Below are 18,994 nucleotides of genomic sequence, written 5' to 3'. Positions count from 1 at the left end.
CAACCGTCGATACGGCAATCAAGCCTCGAGGCTATCAACTATGTACTGGTGTGATACCTGACTGTTGCTAAGAGGAAAACATGTACAAAATGCTACACCAATTGATGCTTGGCTGCATCAGGCCCCTCCGACTAACACAGGCACCTTGAAAACAGGTCGTTTGATATTCAAATACTGTCCAACAGTTTTGTGTAACGCATGTGGTTAGCTCGATTTGATTATCTCAAAGCTACACGGGGCGGGCACTATTGTACAAGTAGCTGATAGTCGGTGATAGCACTTCCGTTCCCCACCTGCAGCTGGTAGCACCTAGTCTCAGACCGGCAAGTCCTTGCGTGATTCACGAATATCCGAAGCGTTGGCTGCGGGTATAATTTCTTCTATGCCAATTACTGCATCTGGCAATATATGTGAGACTGTACTGAACTATAAGTTGAGGTACTGGAAGACCAATCTGCTTTGCCTTTAATCATTCAACATTTTTTCCAATTGGTTGCCTTATCTTATATTTGTCAATCATGTCCACACAATTTGCCACCAATGCGGCACCGCAGAAGACAAAGTCTTCACATCCACTTTCGCCACTGTCAGCATCGGAGCTTCAATCAGCAGCAAACATCATCAAAGCCTCATGGCCAGCACACGCAGATCTCCAGTTCAAAGTGGTGACGCTGAAGGAGCCACCAAAAGTGGAGGTCTTGAAGTATCTGGAGGCTGAACACAACGGAGGTTCGCTACCAGCACTCAGCCGAAAGGCGTTCATCAACTATTATATTCGAAATACCGTAAATAAGTCCAGTATACGATTTTTTTTCAGCAGCACTAACGCCACTACAGAGCAAATTCCATGAAGCTATCGTCGACCTCACTACAGGCCGAGTGGAAAGAAATGTGTTACTTGGTCCCTTTGTCCATGGAAACGGTGACGGTGAGGAGATCATGCAGATTGAGAAGATTGTGCTCGAAGACGAGAAGGTCAAGGCAGAGATTGCAAAGCTCGAGCTTCCACCAGGCACAGTCGTCATTACTGACCCCTGGATCTACGGCGCAGACGGAGTTGACGATGATCAACGCATGTTCCAATGTTGGATGTACATTCGGGATCCCAACAACTCCTCCGAGGAAGACTCGAATCACTATGCCTTCCCGCTACCTTTCTCGCCCGTGGTCAGCACAGATACTATGACGGTCATAAGAGTAGATTTGCTACCAACCGGTGCTGATAATACTGTAAAGCCCCTTGGCAAATACAAAATCCATCCACCGAATGAATACGTTCCTGAGGCCCAAAATCTCCGAACAGATCTCAAACCCTTGAATGTTGTTCAGCCAGAGGGTGCTAGCTTCCAGGTTCGGCAAGAAGGCACCTCCAACGTCATTGAGTGGCAGAAATGGAGTTTCCGAGTCGGCTTCAATCAACGCGAAGGCGTGGTCTTGTACGACGTGAGATATGCCAACCGCAGTCTGTTCTACCGACTCAGTCTTTCAGATATGAACATACCCTACGCGGACTCCAGAGCGCCCCTACATCGCAAATCTGCTTTTGATTTGGGTGACGTTGGGGCTGGCATTATGGCCAACAACCTTAAGTTGGGCTGCGATTGTCTCGGCTCCATATATTACCTGAGCTCGGTCTTGTCAGACAGCAAAGGCGGAGTTGTCGATATGCCAAATGTTGTATGCATTCATGAGCAAGATGCTGGCATTGGCTGGAAGCATAGCAATTACAGAACTGGCCGTGCAGCTGTTGTTCGATCACGAGAGCTGGTTTTGCAGTCCATCATCACTGTGGCCAACTACGAGTATATCCTTGCATTCCTTTTCAACCAGGCCGGAGAGATCACGTATGAGATTCGAGCGACTGGAATCTTAAGTACACAGCCAATCGACGAGGGCATCGACGTACCATTTGGCACCGTCGTTCACCCAGGGGTTCTTGCAGTGCACCACCAGCACATTTTCAGTCTCCGTGTGGATCCCATGATCGACGGAAACGACAATCGCTTGGTCTACGAGGAAGCCTTCCCCATTGTAGGAAGATCAGAATTGAACCCTCACGGAAACGGATACTATGTAAAGGAGACCGTTGTGGAGAAGTCAGGCGGATTCGACATCGCCTACGACACCAACCAAACCTTCAAGATCCAGAATTCTAGTGTACGGAATCCGATCAACGGCAAGCCAGTAGCCTACAAGATCCAAGCCCCGCCTTTCCAAAAGATCCTTTCCGACAAAGACAGCTTCAACTACAAGCGTGCCGAATTCTCAGACAAGAACATCTACGTTGTCAAGCACAAGGACGGCGAACTATACGCAGGCGGCCACTACACCAACCAGTCGCGCGGCGGTACCGGTGTGCGATCATGGGCCGAAAGGAACGAGAACGTCAAGGATACCGATCTCGTCTTGTTTATCCAAGTAGGCATCAACCACATCCCCCGTATCGAGGATTTCCCCGTCATGCCTTGCGAGAAATTGTCGGTCCACATGAAGCCTGTGAACTTCTTCGACAAGAATCCGGCACTGGATGTGCCGCCGAGCGAGCAGGCGTTCAATAAGAGCAATTTGTTGAGCGAGCAAGTCCATCAGCCTAGTGTGACCGCGACTATTGGGGAGGATGGGACATGCTGTGCACCAAAGTTGTAGTGTTGGTATAGCAGATTGGATTAGTTAAGAATAAATCGACTTCAAAAAATAATCATGCATTGTGGTAATCTTGAACTGTTGCGACTACGCTGTGGTAGTGAGAAGTCTGAGATTTTCAATCGGATTCTGTAGGACTAAATATTTTAAAATCGTTGAAGTTTGGAACAAAGTTTAAAGCCTTACGTGTGCAGATAATTCAATTACTTGCTATGGGCCGGATGTACTGTGGATGTATTGGAATGGCCAAGATTCCTGTCGGGCCATGGCAATGAGCAGACCAGGTGCCAGACTAAGGTAAAAGTCATGTGATATCACAAGTATCACGTGGTGATCCCGTCACAGAAAACGCGCCAAGACCTCACGCGCCTTCTCTGCGCCGGAGCTGTCTGACCAGCTCCTGGGTCAAAGAAACCCCGTCGACCCATCCCCTCTTCCTTGAACCTGCCAGCACCTCGATACAACTGCGCTTACCCAGCATGGCGCCAAATGACAAAGCAGGCCGCGTGGTCTTCATTGGCAATATACCCTATGGTATGCGACACCTCCCACCAGCACTGGCAGGCGCATTGCTAACTTGTAGCTGCAGGCGGCACCGAGGAAATGATAGTCGAGACGCTCGGTCGAGTTGGACAGGTGAACAACTTCCGCCTAGTCTACGACAAAGAGACCGGCCGGCCTAAAGGCTTTGGCTTTGCAGAGTTCGCAGACGCAGACGCAGCAGCCTCGGCCGTTCGCAACCTCAACGACTACGATATAATGGGCAGGAAGCTGAGGGTCGACTGGTCAAATGAGAGCGGCTCCGGAGACAATGCACCCCCAAGAGACAACCCACCACCAGCCATGAATGGCCAACCGCCTGCGCCAGCACCTGCACCGCAATCAAGCGCGCTGGGCCCTCTACCACCAGGCGTCGAGCTGCCGCCCAATCTGACCTGTCCCGACTCCATCTCGCGAACGCTTTCCACACTACCCCCCGATCAACTGCTGGACATTCTCTCACAGATGAAAGGCCTGGTCATGACAGATCCGGCAAAGGCAACAGAGCTCCTGCGCCAGGCACCTCAATTGGCCTATGCTATTTTCCAGTCGCTACTCCTACTCCAGCTCGTCGACCCCACCATCCTGGGCTCTCTCGTCGAGACATCCGCAGCTCCTGCTCCAGCCGCCCAGCCAGCCCCGATCCAACAACAACAGCCTGCGCTTGCCGCGCGACCACCCATGAGCTACCCCTCGTACCCTCCACAAGTCGCACCCACACCGCCACAACCCCAAGCTGCTGTCTCGCAGGCGTACGCGCAGCCTCCTCCGCCACAGCAGTCACAGCAGCCGCCAGGCCAAATGGACCAACAAGCGCTGTATGCTCAAGTAATGGCCTTGACACCGCAACAGGTTGAACAGCTACCTCCAGACTACCGCGCACAAATCATGCAGATTCGACAGATGCTTTCGGGTGGAGCAAGATAAAGAGTGTTGTACAATGGTCTTGAAGTGTGTCACACGACTTTGCACGTTTACGTCGCATCGTGTTGAACGCTTCGCGCAAAAGCTACCTGCTGTGATTGCGCCTACCAGCATCTGAGCCCACGGAAAATGCAACAATTTCAGAATGAATTAGGTAGGACACTGGAGCGAATTGTCACTGCATTGGGTTATGAAGGATGCTTACAGACTATCGGCCACCTTTTACTTCGGTGTCAGGTGATGGGGAATGATGGGAAGCCAATGTTATGCGCGCAGCATGCATTGGAGAAGGCAGAATGATGTTGGTGCTTGCAATGTACGCTTGGCTCAAAGGATGTAAAAAGGCTACCTAGGCGGTTATCGCAGTACTGTAGCGTGAACGGGAACAAGCCAAGAGAGGCTTTTTTTTTGGTAAGGAATGTTGTGGCTTTGCATGCGCAGATTCAGATACATGTAGCCAAAATTCAGTACCACATGCCATGATGCATCACATGTGGTTCTTCATTCCAGCAAATTGCTATATCTTGATTGAATGCCCCAGATGGCTCATGAAATCATGAAACTGCCAGGACTTGTGGTATTTCTGTACAATGCATGCGGGCATTATCAGTGGACCGATGCCGATACCCCCACTCCATGCACGCCTACATAAACAGAGATGGATGGGTCTTTTGAGTGGTCCTATTGCTGTGCACACTGACTCGCGGACGGATCAGCCGTCCGACAAACAGACCGACGATTTCTTCACACCCAATCCATAGTACATCCGGCTTCTCCACGCTAACGCAGTGAGCAGAATTGCAGCATTGTTTGGTTTGTGGCACTGCACTCGGCCTGCCAACCTTGCGATGAATGGCTGTCTGGTTGTACAGATGATCAGTACAGCGAAAGAAGGGTGTGCGAACCAGAATCGATCGATCCATGCCCTTTTTCTACTACCAGGTAGCAGCGATGAGGGGTAGATTGTATCTGTATTCTAGAGTATTTCCCGTGTGTGGTGTTGTGCTCACAATGGCATTGTCTATGGGTGGAAGAAGAGGAGCAAGTCCTTTGTTGCTTGCCCGTTCCCGCACTGTGTTTAGTTGACGGATGGAGCCGTTTAGTGTCCAGCCCGGCATCATCATCAGCATCATCATCATCAGCATCACCAAACAAATCCCCGTGTGGGCAGTGAGGGGACTCCAGTGGAGCACAGCTGGAGAGCCGAGACTCAGACGAAGATCAGAGGATGGAGCAAACGATGGGTCCGAGATTCCAATAGTCTGCTCATTGGGCCATTGGGCCATCGTCTCGCATCGCCAGCCACCCAGCTTTGCAGATCACTAGCTTAGCCTTGACAGCTCAATTACCCCGATCAGAGACGCCTTTCAGCTCTCCTCGTCTCTCCCATTCACAGCTTTGCGACGAGACGAGGAAATCGCAAGCCGAGGCGTCGTCTGGCCGTTGGCAGTGCGCGCGCATACACAATACCCTAATAGCTGTTGCCCCCCTTTCCACCGGCGGCTTTTTGTTGTGCGTCCTTGATCTGCTTCCTCTCATTACCCCATTGCAGCGATACCCCAGCGATATCAACAACCATATTTGCGCCCGCCTCATTTCCAGCTGCAGGTTGCTTGCAACAGCAAAGTAGCACCCTTCCCATCACCACTTTGCATCCCATCCATCAATATGTGGAGCAGATTCACAGGCAAAAGTGACAGCAGCTCCTCTGCCTCCGCCAAAGACAGAGACGAGGACGCCCGCCGCCGCCGTCGGCCCAGCGAGTCGACACGATCGAAGCGCGAGAGGGACTCGGATGCTCGATCAGTCGTGTCGTCAACATCGACGCGCAAGCCATCTCGTCGCGATACTGCGCCTTCTTCGATTGCATCCTTCGCGACGGCCTTCGACGACGTGCCACGCTCGCAGCCAACCCATGAAGTTTATGATAGCGGAAGGGACGACCGCTATCCCTCCTCGCCTTCGACAACACGGCGTTCAGACCGTGATGAGAAGGATCCAAAGAAGAGCAAAGACAAGGCCAAGAAGAACGAGTGGCGACGGTCGTCGACGCGCTCTGAACGGTCGGGCAGCGCCTCCCAGGCGGGCGGCCACAGAGGCGATATTGTAGAGAGCCCAAAGCCCATTTCCCGGACCTTTAGCGGGCAAATCGCTAGCGATGGCTTCTCGCCATTCCCAGGCCAGTCCGGTGCGCCCATGATGTCTGGCGCGTTGCCAATAGGGAGTCTCGGGAGCCATGTTGACGAACAGTTCCCTGGCATGAACCCTACCACTTATGCCTCTAGCAAGCTACCGGGGCGTAGTTCTTTTGGCGCCGCAGCAGAGTACTATAACGACAACGGTGCCTCTGTTCAGCATCAACCAGGCGTCCGACCGCAACCACCCGCTGTCATCGTCGGCCAGGACACGCCTCATCTCGTCTCTGCATCAGCGCAAGCCAACCCAGTGGCAGACACCGGATCGGGTGCTGCAGCAGACTTTTACGCGAATAGCATGAATAACTCGTCCTTCTCAAAGCCCTCACGGCCCTCACGGCCATCGAGCTCCAGCATGCCTGGTGCCTTTATCGACGACAGCCCAGCACCTCAAAAACCACCTCGGCCCTCAAAGCCTTCAAAGCCTGCCAAGCCTAGCAAATTCGGTACAGCATCGACCGTGGCAGGTGGTGCGGCCCTTGGATACGCCATGGGCCACAGCTCATCCAGCTCTACTCAACACTCCAATGGCTACAGCGCCTCCAATACCCAATACTCTCCATCTTACTCTAATATAACACCAATTACGTCCGCCTCTACGTACTACAACGGAGGCGACCCTAATGACACGGTGAATGGCAACGGTAGCTATCCACCACCTTACTCTGGACCTGAAGACAATGCTCCTCCTCCCAAACCACCTCGCCCTGGCAAATCCGAGAAGCAGTCGTCTGGTAGCCACGCTGGACTCTATGCTGCTGGCGCTGCAGGACTGGCAGCATATGGATTGAACAAACACAACTCACAATCTAATACCCATTCTCATACTCATCAACACGCGCATAATTACTCTTCGATGACCACCTCGGGAGCCTTTTCCGGTCAACACTACAATGGCCTTGGCCCGCCGCCTAGCTCTTTTATGAATGGCGGTATGGCTCAGCGGCACGAGCATAAAGGCCCCGTGTCAAAATTCGTCGACTGGTGGAAGGACTACGAAGACGTGCAGAAGATGGAGGAATATACCGAGTATATCGGTGTCTGCAAAGGCTGCTTTGATCCTCGGTCATCAGTCTTGGATGCGCCAAGGAAACATCATTATCATAAGCGACGGTCCAACGAATACCTGCGCCCCTCTGGCGGTATCGAGAAGCAGTCTCGTTACTCGTTGAAAGAGAAGAAATCACACGCCTCCTTCTCTTCGGGAGACGAGAGAAGAAGGAGAAACGGCGGCACAAGCGCTGTGGGATGGGTGGCCGCTGGGCTTGGAGGTCTTGGCCTAGCAAAGGCAGGCAAAGCAGTCTTCAGCGCTGGGCGGGACGACTTCGATGATACTTACAGCATCAAGTCTGGACGGGAGTCACGGGCGAGTAGCATTAAGTCTGGACGCGAGTCACGATCGAGAATATCACGCCAACGCAGTCGATCATGGGACAGGAAGAGCTATAGCTACGGCTATGGCGATGTTCGTCGCCGAAGTCGCTCGCAGGATCGCACGTCGCAAATATCTGTAGGCGTGACAAAAGACAAGAAAGACTATAGCGTTGTCAGACGACGCTCCAGATCACGATCGCGATCAAGCTCAGACGCACGGAGTCGCAAATCAGGGTTGCTTGGAACTACTATTGGTGTCGGTCTGGCTGGTGCTGCACTTGGAGCCGCAACGAAGAAGCATCGCAGCCGTTCCAGATCTCCCAAAAGGGTTCAATTGCAACACCATCGCCGTGATAGCAGCGAGGATGAGCACCGAAGGAGAAGATCTCAGCACCTACGACACAAAGTATCGAAAAGTTCTACATCTGGAGCGTCTGTCATTGAGATTGGACAAGATACTCAGTCACAAGGCAGCTTCTTTAGTGGATTCTTCTCTGCCCCGCCGCCAAAGGAGAAGAAATACAAGTCAACCACCCATCAGAAGCAAAGGAAAGGGTTCTTCAACTTTGGCAATGGTTCTTCTTCATCTTCAGATTCTGAGATGGCGTTTGGGACGGGCTATGTAAAAAGGCGCCAGCGACCCTTGCCTAAACGCAGAAGCTCGTCGCCGAAATTGAGGGCACCGTCACTGAAACGCCAAACTTCTGAGGAACGACTGAGGGCTACACTAGCTGGCCTGGGTGCAACTGCTGCGGCAATTGCAGCAGCTAGGGCCGCGAGAAATGCAGGCAAGCGCCATAGCGATGTTGTTGCAGTCAAGGAGCATCGTCGCGGACGCAAGAGCAGTAAGCACAGTCGACCTGGTTCCCGCTATGGTGACGATGAGTGGGAGGACTTGCCAGATGATGATACCTCTGAATCTTCAGATAACGCTGGTCTCGTTTACGGTGATTATGACTGGAGGAAGGGCAAGAGTCAGGAATCTCTTGCGTCAAATGGCTCTGGTACGAACAAGTGGGGCTGGCGATGGGGTTTTGGCAAGAAGAAGAGACGATCTTCTGAGAATCTCTACGACAACATCGCCAGCACTTCTCTGATTGGACCCACTGGGGCCGCAACTGCAGGAACCATTGCTGGAGGAGCCACTGGAAGTAGTCTTGCCCGTCACGACAGCGAGTCGAGCAGTGTACACACACTGCAGTCGGTATACCCAGTAGCTCCCCATCATCCTGACGCATTATTCGATGCTAGAAGAACCAGCTCGGTTCCGACACCTCAACCACTCGTCACTTCCGGTCCGGGGTCTGTCAGTCTTCAACAACCTCAGCCAATGCCCCGAGTCCCAGGAGCCATTTACTCCACCCAGGCTTCCTCTCAGTCAGGCTTCGTAGCTCCAGCTGGGCCCCCGGTTTTCTCTCAAGGTAACTACCAGCAGCCTTATCCGAGCCAGTCTCAAACCCAAAACATCACCATCCAAGCGCCTCCGTACTCTGAGAAGCCCCCTCTTCCTCGTCGTTCAAACTCCTCGCCCATCCAAACTACTTCCTGGAAACGTGACATGGCCATCGCTGGACTTGCTGCTACTGCTGGAGCTGCCGCTATCGCTGCGGCGAATAGAGGCAATGATCGCGCAGCTAGTGATGTTAGCAATGTGAGGTTCAACTTGACCCAGGAACAAGCGGCTAAAGAAGCGCGCGAACGTCGTAGGGAGCAAGATCGCCGTGACGAAGAAGAAAGCCGTCGTCGTGAACAGCAACGTCGGGAAGACGAGATCCGACAAGCGGAAGAAGATCGCCGTCGTGAACAGCAACGTCGGGACGATGAGGACCGCCTTGCGGAGCAGAAGCGTCGTGACGAAGAGACAAATCGACAACGGGAAATGCAACGCCAACAAGAAGAAGCTCGCAAATACATGGAGAGTGAACGATTGGCAAAACTTGAGTTTGAACGACGCATGAATGAGCAGCGCCGCCATCACGAAGAAATGCAAGCCCGTGAAGCTCGAGAGGCAGAAGAGAGGCAGCGTCAGGACCGTGAGGCACGAGCTGAAGCTCAACGCCAACTCGATCGCGATACCGAAGCTGAGCAATCACGTAAATCACGTCGCCAATTCGAGCGGCAAGAGATGGAACGCATCGAGTCCGCCAGACGGGAGGCCGAAATTCAAGAAGACCTGGAGCGCCGAAGAAGAGAGCGTGAAGCACAGGAATACTCGAGTCGTTACGAGAGTGACCGTGAGCGGCGGAAGATCGAACCGCAGCCTACAGGAAGCTCAGTCAGCTCGATTGCGACGGATGTACGCCGTAAAGAACAAGAGCTCACAAGTCGAGAACGCGAAATCTTTCAGCCAGACCCCTGGAAGTCTTCCAGCTCCGGAGCTGTGGCAGCTACGGCTGCAGCTGCCATTGCAAGCGCGGCTATTTCCTCCTATGCAAGTAAGGACAAGGACAAGAAGAAGAAGGAACGGCGCGAGGAGCGGAAACGAGACTCTTCTTCGTCTGACAAGAAGAGCGAGTCGAGCAAGGCGAAGATTGCGGAGCCCAGCAAGACGACGAGTGCTGAACCAAATAAGGCGAAGACGGCCGAATCCAGTAAGAGCAAGACGTCTGAGTCTGGCAAGACCAAGGCGGTGGAATCTAGCAAGACCAAGACTAAGACCACCGAGTCAAGTCGGACAAAGACTATTGAACCAAGCAAGACGAAGACCGTTGGACCGAGTAATGTGAAAACCTATGAACCCAGCCGGATAGAGCAGGACTACTTCGATGAAGAGATTTTCAATCCGGACATCTTCAAGAAGAAGGAGACCGTTCGTCAAGTCTACCAGGATTTGGAGGACAGATACAACGCTAAGCCAGTATCCCAAGCTGAGTTCTTTGCACCAAAGGAACTTTTGGAAAACACCAACCTACCCAAGACCCGTCCTGTGGATCCGAATGAAGGCATTACTGATCTTCACATTTACCAAGCTCACGATGACTATGGACCAACCCCACCCATGGCACCACCTTACCCACCCTCCTATGCTTTCACAGCCACTCGGGACGGCCGCCCCTCCTCGCAGCCAACATGGCCGGTGCCTTCGTTGAATCTCATCCAAGCAACACCTCCTGGAAGTCGCGCCCCTTCTGTACGTAGCGTCTCCCTGCCTCCATCGCCCGCTATAGAACCGGTCCCTGAGGCGAGAAATGAGCCAAGACTGGACGAGGCCAACCGCGCAAGATCAAGAGTTAGTTGGGGCGAGAATCAATTCCACCATTTCGAGGTGCCTACTCCAGAGTCATTTCGCGAACAGTTCGTCTCGGAAGGCGAGCTCAAGGATCAAGATCGGAAATATCCGCAGGACAAGGTTGCTGCTCGGCAGGATGTACCTAAGTCGGATAATAACGCTGGATCTTACGAAGCTTATCGACCACCACAGTCCGGTGCGTCCACCTCTAGGGAAAGCGCACCGAGTACGCAATACATCCGCGACAAAGATGATTCGACTTGGGAGAGCGTTGCTGGCGCTGTTTCGAAGAAGAGCAATAAGATCGAGCAGAAGAAGGCCAAGGCTGCCGCCACTGTGGCCACTACAGCTGCTGCAGTGACTGCTGCGGCACTGCTTTCTCGAGACGACGATGATAAGCGAGACTACAGACGCGATGTCTACTCCACCATCAGCAACCCATTCTCAGATACCCATGCTGCATCTTCGAACACCGATGCTTCCACAGTAGTGTCTTCCGCCCCTTCAGAAAGCACTGTAGTCTACTCACCGCAATATCAGCCTTCCGCCCAGCCGACTTCTTCGACAGGCTCCAAGGATCACTCATATGGCTCGGGATCGGTTGCATCCTCTGCTCACTCGGCTAGTACGGCTGTGTACTCGCCACAGTACCAGTCCTCCCTACCTTCAGCTTCCTGGACAGGGTCTACGGAATACGAGAGTTCGATTGTATCCTCTGCTGCTTCAGCAAGTACTGCTGTGTACGCGCCACAATACCAGCATACGGCTCAGTCGGATCCTCGTACGGCGAAACGAGAGCAGCCCCAAAAGTCCAAGTCGGTCGAGCGTCAGACGCCTTCTACGTCAGCCTCTATGCACGTTCCCGGTAGCTTTGATGATATTGAGGAGTCTTTGGAAGAACAAAGAGAATCGTCGTCTTCTTCGGCGAAGAAAGAGAAGAGTAAGACGTCTAAAAGTACTAATGAAAGTGTAGTATTAAATGACGCCCCGAAGCGCAGTAAGCCAGAACCCGTCAAACTGTCTCAGCCAATAAAAGAAGCTTCATCGGAAACGGACGCGAAATTGAGCAAGAAGGAAAGGAGGAAGAAGTCCAAGGCTGGGAAGCGCGTGAGCGTTGACAGCTGGGAACTCGAAGACAGCGACGCTAGCCTGGCTGTTAGCCCGACAATCGATCGTGATCCCCGAGATATCGAGCCTCGCCAAATGGCACCACCCACTCGGGACACAGTTCCTACAAAGCCTACAACTCGTCGTGAAGAGGGTGCCAGTGGCAGCAGCAGCAGCAAATTAACAACTGCAGCATTAACTGGCGGATTTGCTGCCCTTGTAGGCACTGCCATGACACAAGACCAGGATAGGATGACTTCGGATTTCGAACGTGCGAGCAAAAGTCTGGCAGCTGCAGAAAAGGACACAGCTCGTGAAGGCCCCTCGTCTTCGTCTCATAGTACTCGAAAGTCCGATGAAGGTGAAAGAAGCAATACAATTCCCAGCATGGTCTTCGAAGATGGCGATGAGCTGCCCAACGTCAAAACGCCCAAGCGGAACACGGAGAAGAGACACAGCAGCAGTAAATGGTCACCAAGCATAGGATCCCCGCTTAGAACAGAGACAAAGTATGAGGACTACATGGGTTCTCAGAGACGCCCAAGTCTCCCAAACCAGCAGGCCTATGTCGCAGCTCCAAAGGTACCCACGGCATCGTCTGACGACATGCCGCGCAAGGACTCTAACGAACGTGAGTCGGACGAATTTTTCTCAGCTAGTTCGGAAGAGCGTGGAAAGGCGGCGAAGGCATCGAGTCAAACGCCTAACAAGTATGCAGATCATACCTCCAACACGCAAAGCATGCACAAAGACAATGAACCGGCCCCGCAAAGTCAATATGTAGACAAAAGCAAGACTTCGAGCAAATGGGATGATGACAGGACCAACCCGGTGAACCGATTCAACGATGACAATACCAGTCCGCGAAGCAAGAATGACGATGAGGATGATGATGACGATACTGTTGTTCGAATTCCTTATGATGACGACGATGACATGAAGTCCATGATCTCGCTGAGCAGCAAGTATGACGATCCTGAGCGCGCGGAAAGACGACGACTCCGCCGCGAGGCGAAGGCTGCAGCCAAAGCTGAAGCAAGACCTGAGAGCCGGGAACCAAGTCGTGACCGAGGTTATGGCTTCGATGTTGAGGGCGAGCGGAAGCGGAGACACCGCCGTCATGGAACTGATGACCGCACGGATGACTGGGATACCAGATCCACCATGTCAGAAGCTCGTTCCGATGCTAATGGAGAGCGTCGACGAAAGCACAAAAATCGAGACGGCGAAAGAGATGGGTCACCTGAGGCAAAGACTAGGTCGCGTTCATCAGCCAACTCCGAACCTGGGGACGAAGAGAGAAAATCTTCAAGAAGGAAGTCGAGACGTGATGGTGATGACGATAACGCATCTGTGATATCTACTACATCACGATACGACGAAGACCGAGGTTCGAAGAAAGAACGAAAAGAGGAGAAACGATCGAGCGGTCTTTTTGGCATGTTCAGCAGCAAGTCGAAAGAGAATCTTTTAGAGTCTAGCAAGTCTTCAAAATCGAAGGATGACGACGATGAGGAACACAAGCATCGTAGAAGGAAACATCGGTCAGACCGCGGTTCGACATACGGCTCAGACGATGACGATATGCGCTCGACAATCTCGAGCAGCAGCCGTCGTGAGAAGAGGAGCAGTCGCTCTGAAAGAGGGGAAGGAGAAAGGAGGGGATCTTATGACGACAAGGTACATCGCTCTTCTTATGCGCGATAGAGTGCTTGTCACGAATGTATTTAGAATGAATGTTGATGTTGTGTTTATAGGATCACTCTTACCCCCGAAATTCGCCCTCGCATGCCGATGAACAAGAAGCTGAAGACCGGCAGTCTTTTTTAGACGATCGGGCAGTGGCCGAAGTCACTCCAACTCCACTGCCCGCAAGTGAGCCCGTCGACCAAGCCCAGAAAGGCAATGAGGTCGTGCCTGGGGATCGGCCCGAAGATACTCTTTCGACTCACGACGATGCCCAACAATATCTGGGCATTCCAGGGGCCTACGAACGACCGCGCACTCCGCCACCCGACCTGTCTTTTGAAGATAGTCGCACACTGCTCACTCGCCTTACAGGCTTGCAGCCATGGCAATTAGAAGCTTTTCCCGATGAGTTACCGCCTCTACCGTTATCGAGACCAAGTTCACCTTTGAGATCACCAGAGGTTACACGCCAGACAGCGCATTTTGCTCAACGCAGATTGTCATCCACCGCTGTACCAATCCGCTTTCGAAAACCTCCAGGCTCATCATCAGCCACTCAACGTGATGAATTGGATTCCAGCCCAAACGCACGTACCGCTACTTCACCCGTGCGCTCTCGACATGGCAGGGCACATTCCGTTGAGTTCAAGGCATCTCGGGAGTTTAGACCTCTGTACCTGGTCGAGCGAAACAGGAAATCGGACGAGATTGATGAAGTGCTGCCAGCATTACCAGCAAGCAGCACTCCTTCGCGAACATCATCGGTAGCAACAGAAACTGAGTTTGAGTCTGCTCTGGAATCGCCTCAGCCAAGTTCTAGTCTAGTCTCAGAGGACTCCTTCTTTGACCCGTTGAGTACCATTTCTGATCTGATCTTGCCACCGTCTGGACCAGAGCTACAGCATCCTGAGCTTGCAGATCGGGAGATTGAGGAAATTGATGGATCTGGTCAAGTCACACCTAAGGCGTCTGATTTTGTACCGGGAACACCAGACACTATTCTGGACACTCGGGGTCCGGATCAGGACGTTCTCTCTGCTGCAATCGAGGCTGCGAGAACTCATGAGACTGAAACGTCAGAGGATGATGTCTTTGTGTCGACGGAGACCTCTCCTCAAGCTGCAACTCCTCTGGAACCAAGTGCACCGTTGGATGACTCGAAGATGCGCGGTTTTACTCCTCAAATTAGCAGGGATGCATCTCCAGCTAAGACCACTTCTTCTCGACTCCAGGACGCTGCCTTTGGTGCGGCCGTGGGAGGTATCGCTGCTGCCGCGCTTGTGCATCGATCTTCATCTCCAGAACCTGATGCGCTCGTTGAAGAGCCTAAAACTGTTGTCGAACAGAAGCAGGGAGAGCCACGCACAGATCAAGCACCTACTGAGTCTGAAGCCGAAACCCCAGCCCGCGATGTTAAAGGTAAAGGCAAGGGCAAAGCGAAAAAGGCGAAGAAGAACAAGAAGGCTTTGACTGTTGAAGCACCTCTCTCCGCACCAATAGAGCAACAGCTTACGCCTGAGCCGTATAGCCCTACCTTTGTCAACGAAGAACTAGATTGGGCTAAGTACAGGTCTGAGTCTGTTATCACAGATGATGCTACACTTGTTGGTGAGTCGGTTGCTGGACCGTCCATGTCCAAGGATTATAAGAGGGACAAGATTCTCGAACACACGGTGCCACCGGAAGAGCAGGTCACGCAAATACAGCGTGCTGTCTTTGGACCGGAAATCAAGCCCGAGAACTTTGATGAGAAGCGTGTAGATGTAGAGTCAAAGGAGATTCTGCCGGAGCCTGCTCAAGCCCAGTCTCCCACAACACCGAAGAGTGGAGAGCATGCTCCCGTTACAACGACGGAAGATGTCACGCCAGACACAACACAGAAAGCTACCTTGGCTGATGATTCTGTAGAGACAGAGGTTATAGTCACTCCAAAAGGTAAGAAAGCGAAGAAGAATAAGAAGGCGAAGCGTGCTAGTGCTCAGGCCGAGCCTGCACCTGAGCCCACGCCGGTGCCGGAGCATATTCATGAGGACAACATTCTACCTCAGCCTGACGATGCGAGAGACGATTATATCTTGCCTCAGCCTCAGCAGGAGGAACAGCGTGATGCTATCGAGCGCGATATCCTACAACCGGCCTTTGAGGGTACTCTAGAATTAGACTCAGGCAAACCGCACGTGTCGGATGATGCTATAGTGCAACTACCGCAAACTGCGCCAAAAGAACAAGCTACCACTGAGGTTAAGGTAGAGCATGAGATCTCAGAGCCAGTCTTGAAGCAAGAAGAGCCGAAACAAGAGCCCAATGCTATGGACTTCCTTGTCGAGGATGAAGCTTCTGACGACAAAGCGCCTGAGACTGTTAGCGAGCCCAGCGCTCCAATTACTGATGGCAAGAGTGCTACCAAGGAGATACCAGCTGTCGCTAAGCCTGAGCCTGAGCCTGAACGACCAACTAGTTCCAGCTCTCGTTGGGGCTCAAGTCTCTTAGGTGCGTTCGGCTGGGGTAAAAAGAAGCCGGCGACACCTTCAACCTCACCTGAGCCTCGCAAAGCTGTCCCCGCAACAGTACCAGCTACCGAGGAGAAAACCGTCGAGGTAGTGCCAAAGCCGGCTGTGAGCACCAAGGACAAGATTCTTGAACTCCAGACGGCGTTTGGAGGTGCGAAGAGCAAAACTCCCAAGGCAAAGGTGTCAAAAGATAGTAAGCCTGTTGCTCAGGAGGCTAAGCCCGCATTGAATGTCACGCCTCAGACTGCGATCTTCACTGATGATGGAAAACCTGCATTTTCGTACTCTGTAGTGGCGGAGACCCAGAAGAAGATTGCAGCGGACACCGCTGAAGAGATATCTATCCGCGAACCTGTTGTGGAGTTTGTACCTCCTCCAACATCATTCTTTACCGACGATGGAAAGCCGGCTTTCACGTACCCTCAACCCACAGCCACTAAAGACGAGACACCTGTTGAAAGCTCCGGAGATGTACCCTTAACGCCTATCAAGGCAAGTCCCCGAGAGATTACAGTGCCGGGCGACAGGGCTGTCATTTCTGAACCGAAGTCACCAATGACTGTTGTGCCACCCAATACGGCCGTCTTTACGGATAACGGAATGCCTTCCTTCTCTTTCCCGCAGTCGACAGAGGCGACACGAACCGAGCCTGCAATGCCAGCCAAGGAAGTTAGTGCCAACGAGCCTGCCGTGATAAATACACCACGTACATCGTTCTTCACGGACAACGGAAAGCCAGCCTTTTCTTTCCCGGAGGCGTCCTCCGCGATAGAGGAAAAGCCTGCAGAAGTGAGCAGGGAGATGTCCAGTTCGACACCGACAGGTAGCGTAGCTCCTGAGACTGCTACCTTTGGAGATGGTGGAAAACCGGCTTTCTCGTTCCCAGAGACGGCTCTACTGCCCGAGGCTGACAACGACACTGAGTCACCGGAGCCAACGTCTCCGACCAAGAAAAAGAAGAATAAGAAGGCGAAGAAGGGTAGTATCTCAACAACTGAGCCTGTTCAGCGCGAAATTGAACCTGAGAGCGCGGTTGAGACACCGATGAATGATGCCGTGGACGCTTCGGGCGAACGATTCCTTCCCGAGATAATCGAGACTCCTGCCGCGAAAGAGTACAGCGCGCTCGCAAAGGAGCGCCAAGGTACTGCCGAATCTCAGGTGGAAGTGTTACCTCTACCTGAATCTGCAATATCAGCAGGTGAGCCTGCAGGCAAAACTGCCGCAGCTGAGCAACTGTCTCCCACGCCTGCAGTGACGCTAGAACCAGCGGCCCCGGTTGAAGGGGCGGTTGTTCCCATCTCGAGCAAGAAGAAGGGTAAAAAGGGGAAGAAGGCAAAGCGGGAGAGTGGGCAACTTGAGGGATTGATTGTGGCGGAGCCTAGTATGCCTACTGTCGATTCAGAGTCGGCTTTGGCTGTTCCTGATTCATCTGTGAGGACGGCTGAGGGTGTTGATGCTGATGAGCAGACCAAGCAACCCATGGCTGAGCCTGCTCCAGAAGTCATTATTGACTCTACACCTATTCCAACTAATAGCCCTCGCGACATGGATGCGCCGGCAAACCCCGAGTTACCTACGTCGGCAGATGTCGATGCTGCAGATATCCCTCTTCCTGCAGGCACATTCGAGGACAATGACTTGATGGAGCATGACGGCCCCAAGCCGGCTGCGGATCTCCGCCAACCACCACTGTCGAGTCAGGTTGATCCTGCTAATGTAGCTCTGCCCCAGGATGAGCTTGACGACGAGCTTTCGATGCCGTTGGAGCCTGTGACGTCATTGCGAGATGATGAGACGAATTCACGCAAAGTTGAGCCTGGTTCGCAGCTTTCTGTAATCGAAGCGGCAGATGTCCCGCTGCCGTTGGAGAAACCGGAGGATGATGCGGCAGAGGTTCCCTTGCCCCGAGAAGATGACTTTGAAAGCGAGCTTCTCGACGCAAGTCCCACTTTTCCGGACCCCGCTGTTAATGATGCACCGGAGGCAGCGACGCCAACGAAGGAAAAGAAAAAGAAGGGCAAGAAGTCCAGGGGTGCTGAAATGCCGGTCGAAGACACGCTTCAGGATGAGAAGAGAATTAGAACCCCGGATGCCTCGCTGGTGGATTCCATTGCGCAGTCTGAGCGCTCTGCTGTTGATGCTGTAGCGCGGGATGTGAATGAAGTCGAGGACGTTGACACTATTAATGCGGATGAACGGAGTAAATCACTTGTAGGAAGTCAAGCTCAGCCGGTGCTCAAGACTACGCCTGACGGTATCCTTGTCACGCCCATTACCTCTACGGAACCTCAGCGATCAATCGAACCAGCTGCGGATAATGAATCTATGGTCCCTGCTTCTTCAGAAAAAGACAAGAAAAAGAAGAAGAAAAAGGATAAGAATCTTGTGGGAGAGCCGAGTACGCCAGTTGGGGAAGTCCGCATTGAGCTCGAGAATCCTGTCGAATTGGTCGAGAGGGAGCGTGTAGTCGCTCCTGTAGAGACAGGTGAAGAGAATCAGCAGCAGGATGTCAAGCCAATCGTCGATTCGACTTTGCCAGAGCCAGTCACTGATGTCGTTGCTCCTATACAGCAGCAGGAAACTCCGAAATCAAACCTACCTGAGCCTGCCGTAGAAAGCATTTTGCCTGTACAAGACGCATTACCCTCGGAAAAAACACAGCCTTCTACACCCATCACAGAAGAGCCCAGCACGCCAACTAAAAAGTCCAAGAAAAAGAAGGGAAAGAAGGGTAAGACTGTGGATACAGAGTCAAGTACAGCGGACCAGCCTCATGAGAA

General features: G+C 52.7%; 4 protein-coding genes across 4 annotated transcripts in view; 3 read left to right on the top strand and 1 right to left on the bottom strand.

Annotated features, from left to right (window-relative positions):
• Positions 1-518: 518 nt before the first annotated feature.
• On the top strand, positions 519-2,646 carry IAQ61_006826 (uncharacterized protein; the record flags this gene model as incomplete). Its single annotated transcript, XM_003845672.1, has 2 exons — positions 519-785; positions 838-2,646. The coding sequence occupies 2 exons, from the start codon at positions 519-521 to the stop codon at positions 2,644-2,646; spliced, it is 2,076 nt and encodes a 691-aa protein (XP_003845720.1).
• Positions 2,647-3,246: 600 nt separating this feature from the next.
• Positions 3,247-4,110, top strand: IAQ61_006825 (uncharacterized protein; the record flags this gene model as incomplete). Its single annotated transcript, XM_003845671.2, has 1 exon — positions 3,247-4,110. One exon carries the CDS (start codon positions 3,247-3,249, stop codon positions 4,108-4,110), a length of 864 nt encoding a protein of 287 aa, XP_003845719.2.
• A 932-nt stretch (positions 4,111-5,042) lies between these two features.
• IAQ61_006824 (uncharacterized protein) lies at positions 5,043-5,393 on the bottom strand (the record flags this gene model as incomplete). Its single annotated transcript, XM_003845670.2, has 1 exon — positions 5,043-5,393. One exon carries the CDS (start codon positions 5,391-5,393, stop codon positions 5,043-5,045), a length of 351 nt encoding a protein of 116 aa, XP_003845718.2.
• Positions 5,394-5,775: 382 nt separating this feature from the next.
• Positions 5,776-18,994, top strand: part of IAQ61_006823 (uncharacterized protein) — a gene marked incomplete at both ends in the record, with an annotated part of 29,363 nt that continues 16,144 nt past the window's right edge. The window contains 3 exons of the mRNA XM_066097321.1: positions 5,776-12,643; positions 12,731-13,692; positions 13,770-18,945. Coding sequence (XP_065952798.1) covers positions 5,776-12,643; positions 12,731-13,692; positions 13,770-18,945 — 13,006 coding nt within the window. The remainder of the gene's footprint in view (positions 12,644-12,730; positions 13,693-13,769; positions 18,946-18,994) is intronic.

Source organism: Plenodomus lingam (genome assembly GCF_022343315.1).
Source record: "Plenodomus lingam strain CAN1 chromosome Unknown contig_26, whole genome shotgun sequence".
NCBI lineage: Eukaryota > Fungi > Ascomycota > Dothideomycetes > Pleosporales > Leptosphaeriaceae > Plenodomus > Plenodomus lingam.
Note: the sequence above shows the minus strand (reverse complement) of the source record. Positions and strands in the feature narration are given on the sequence as shown.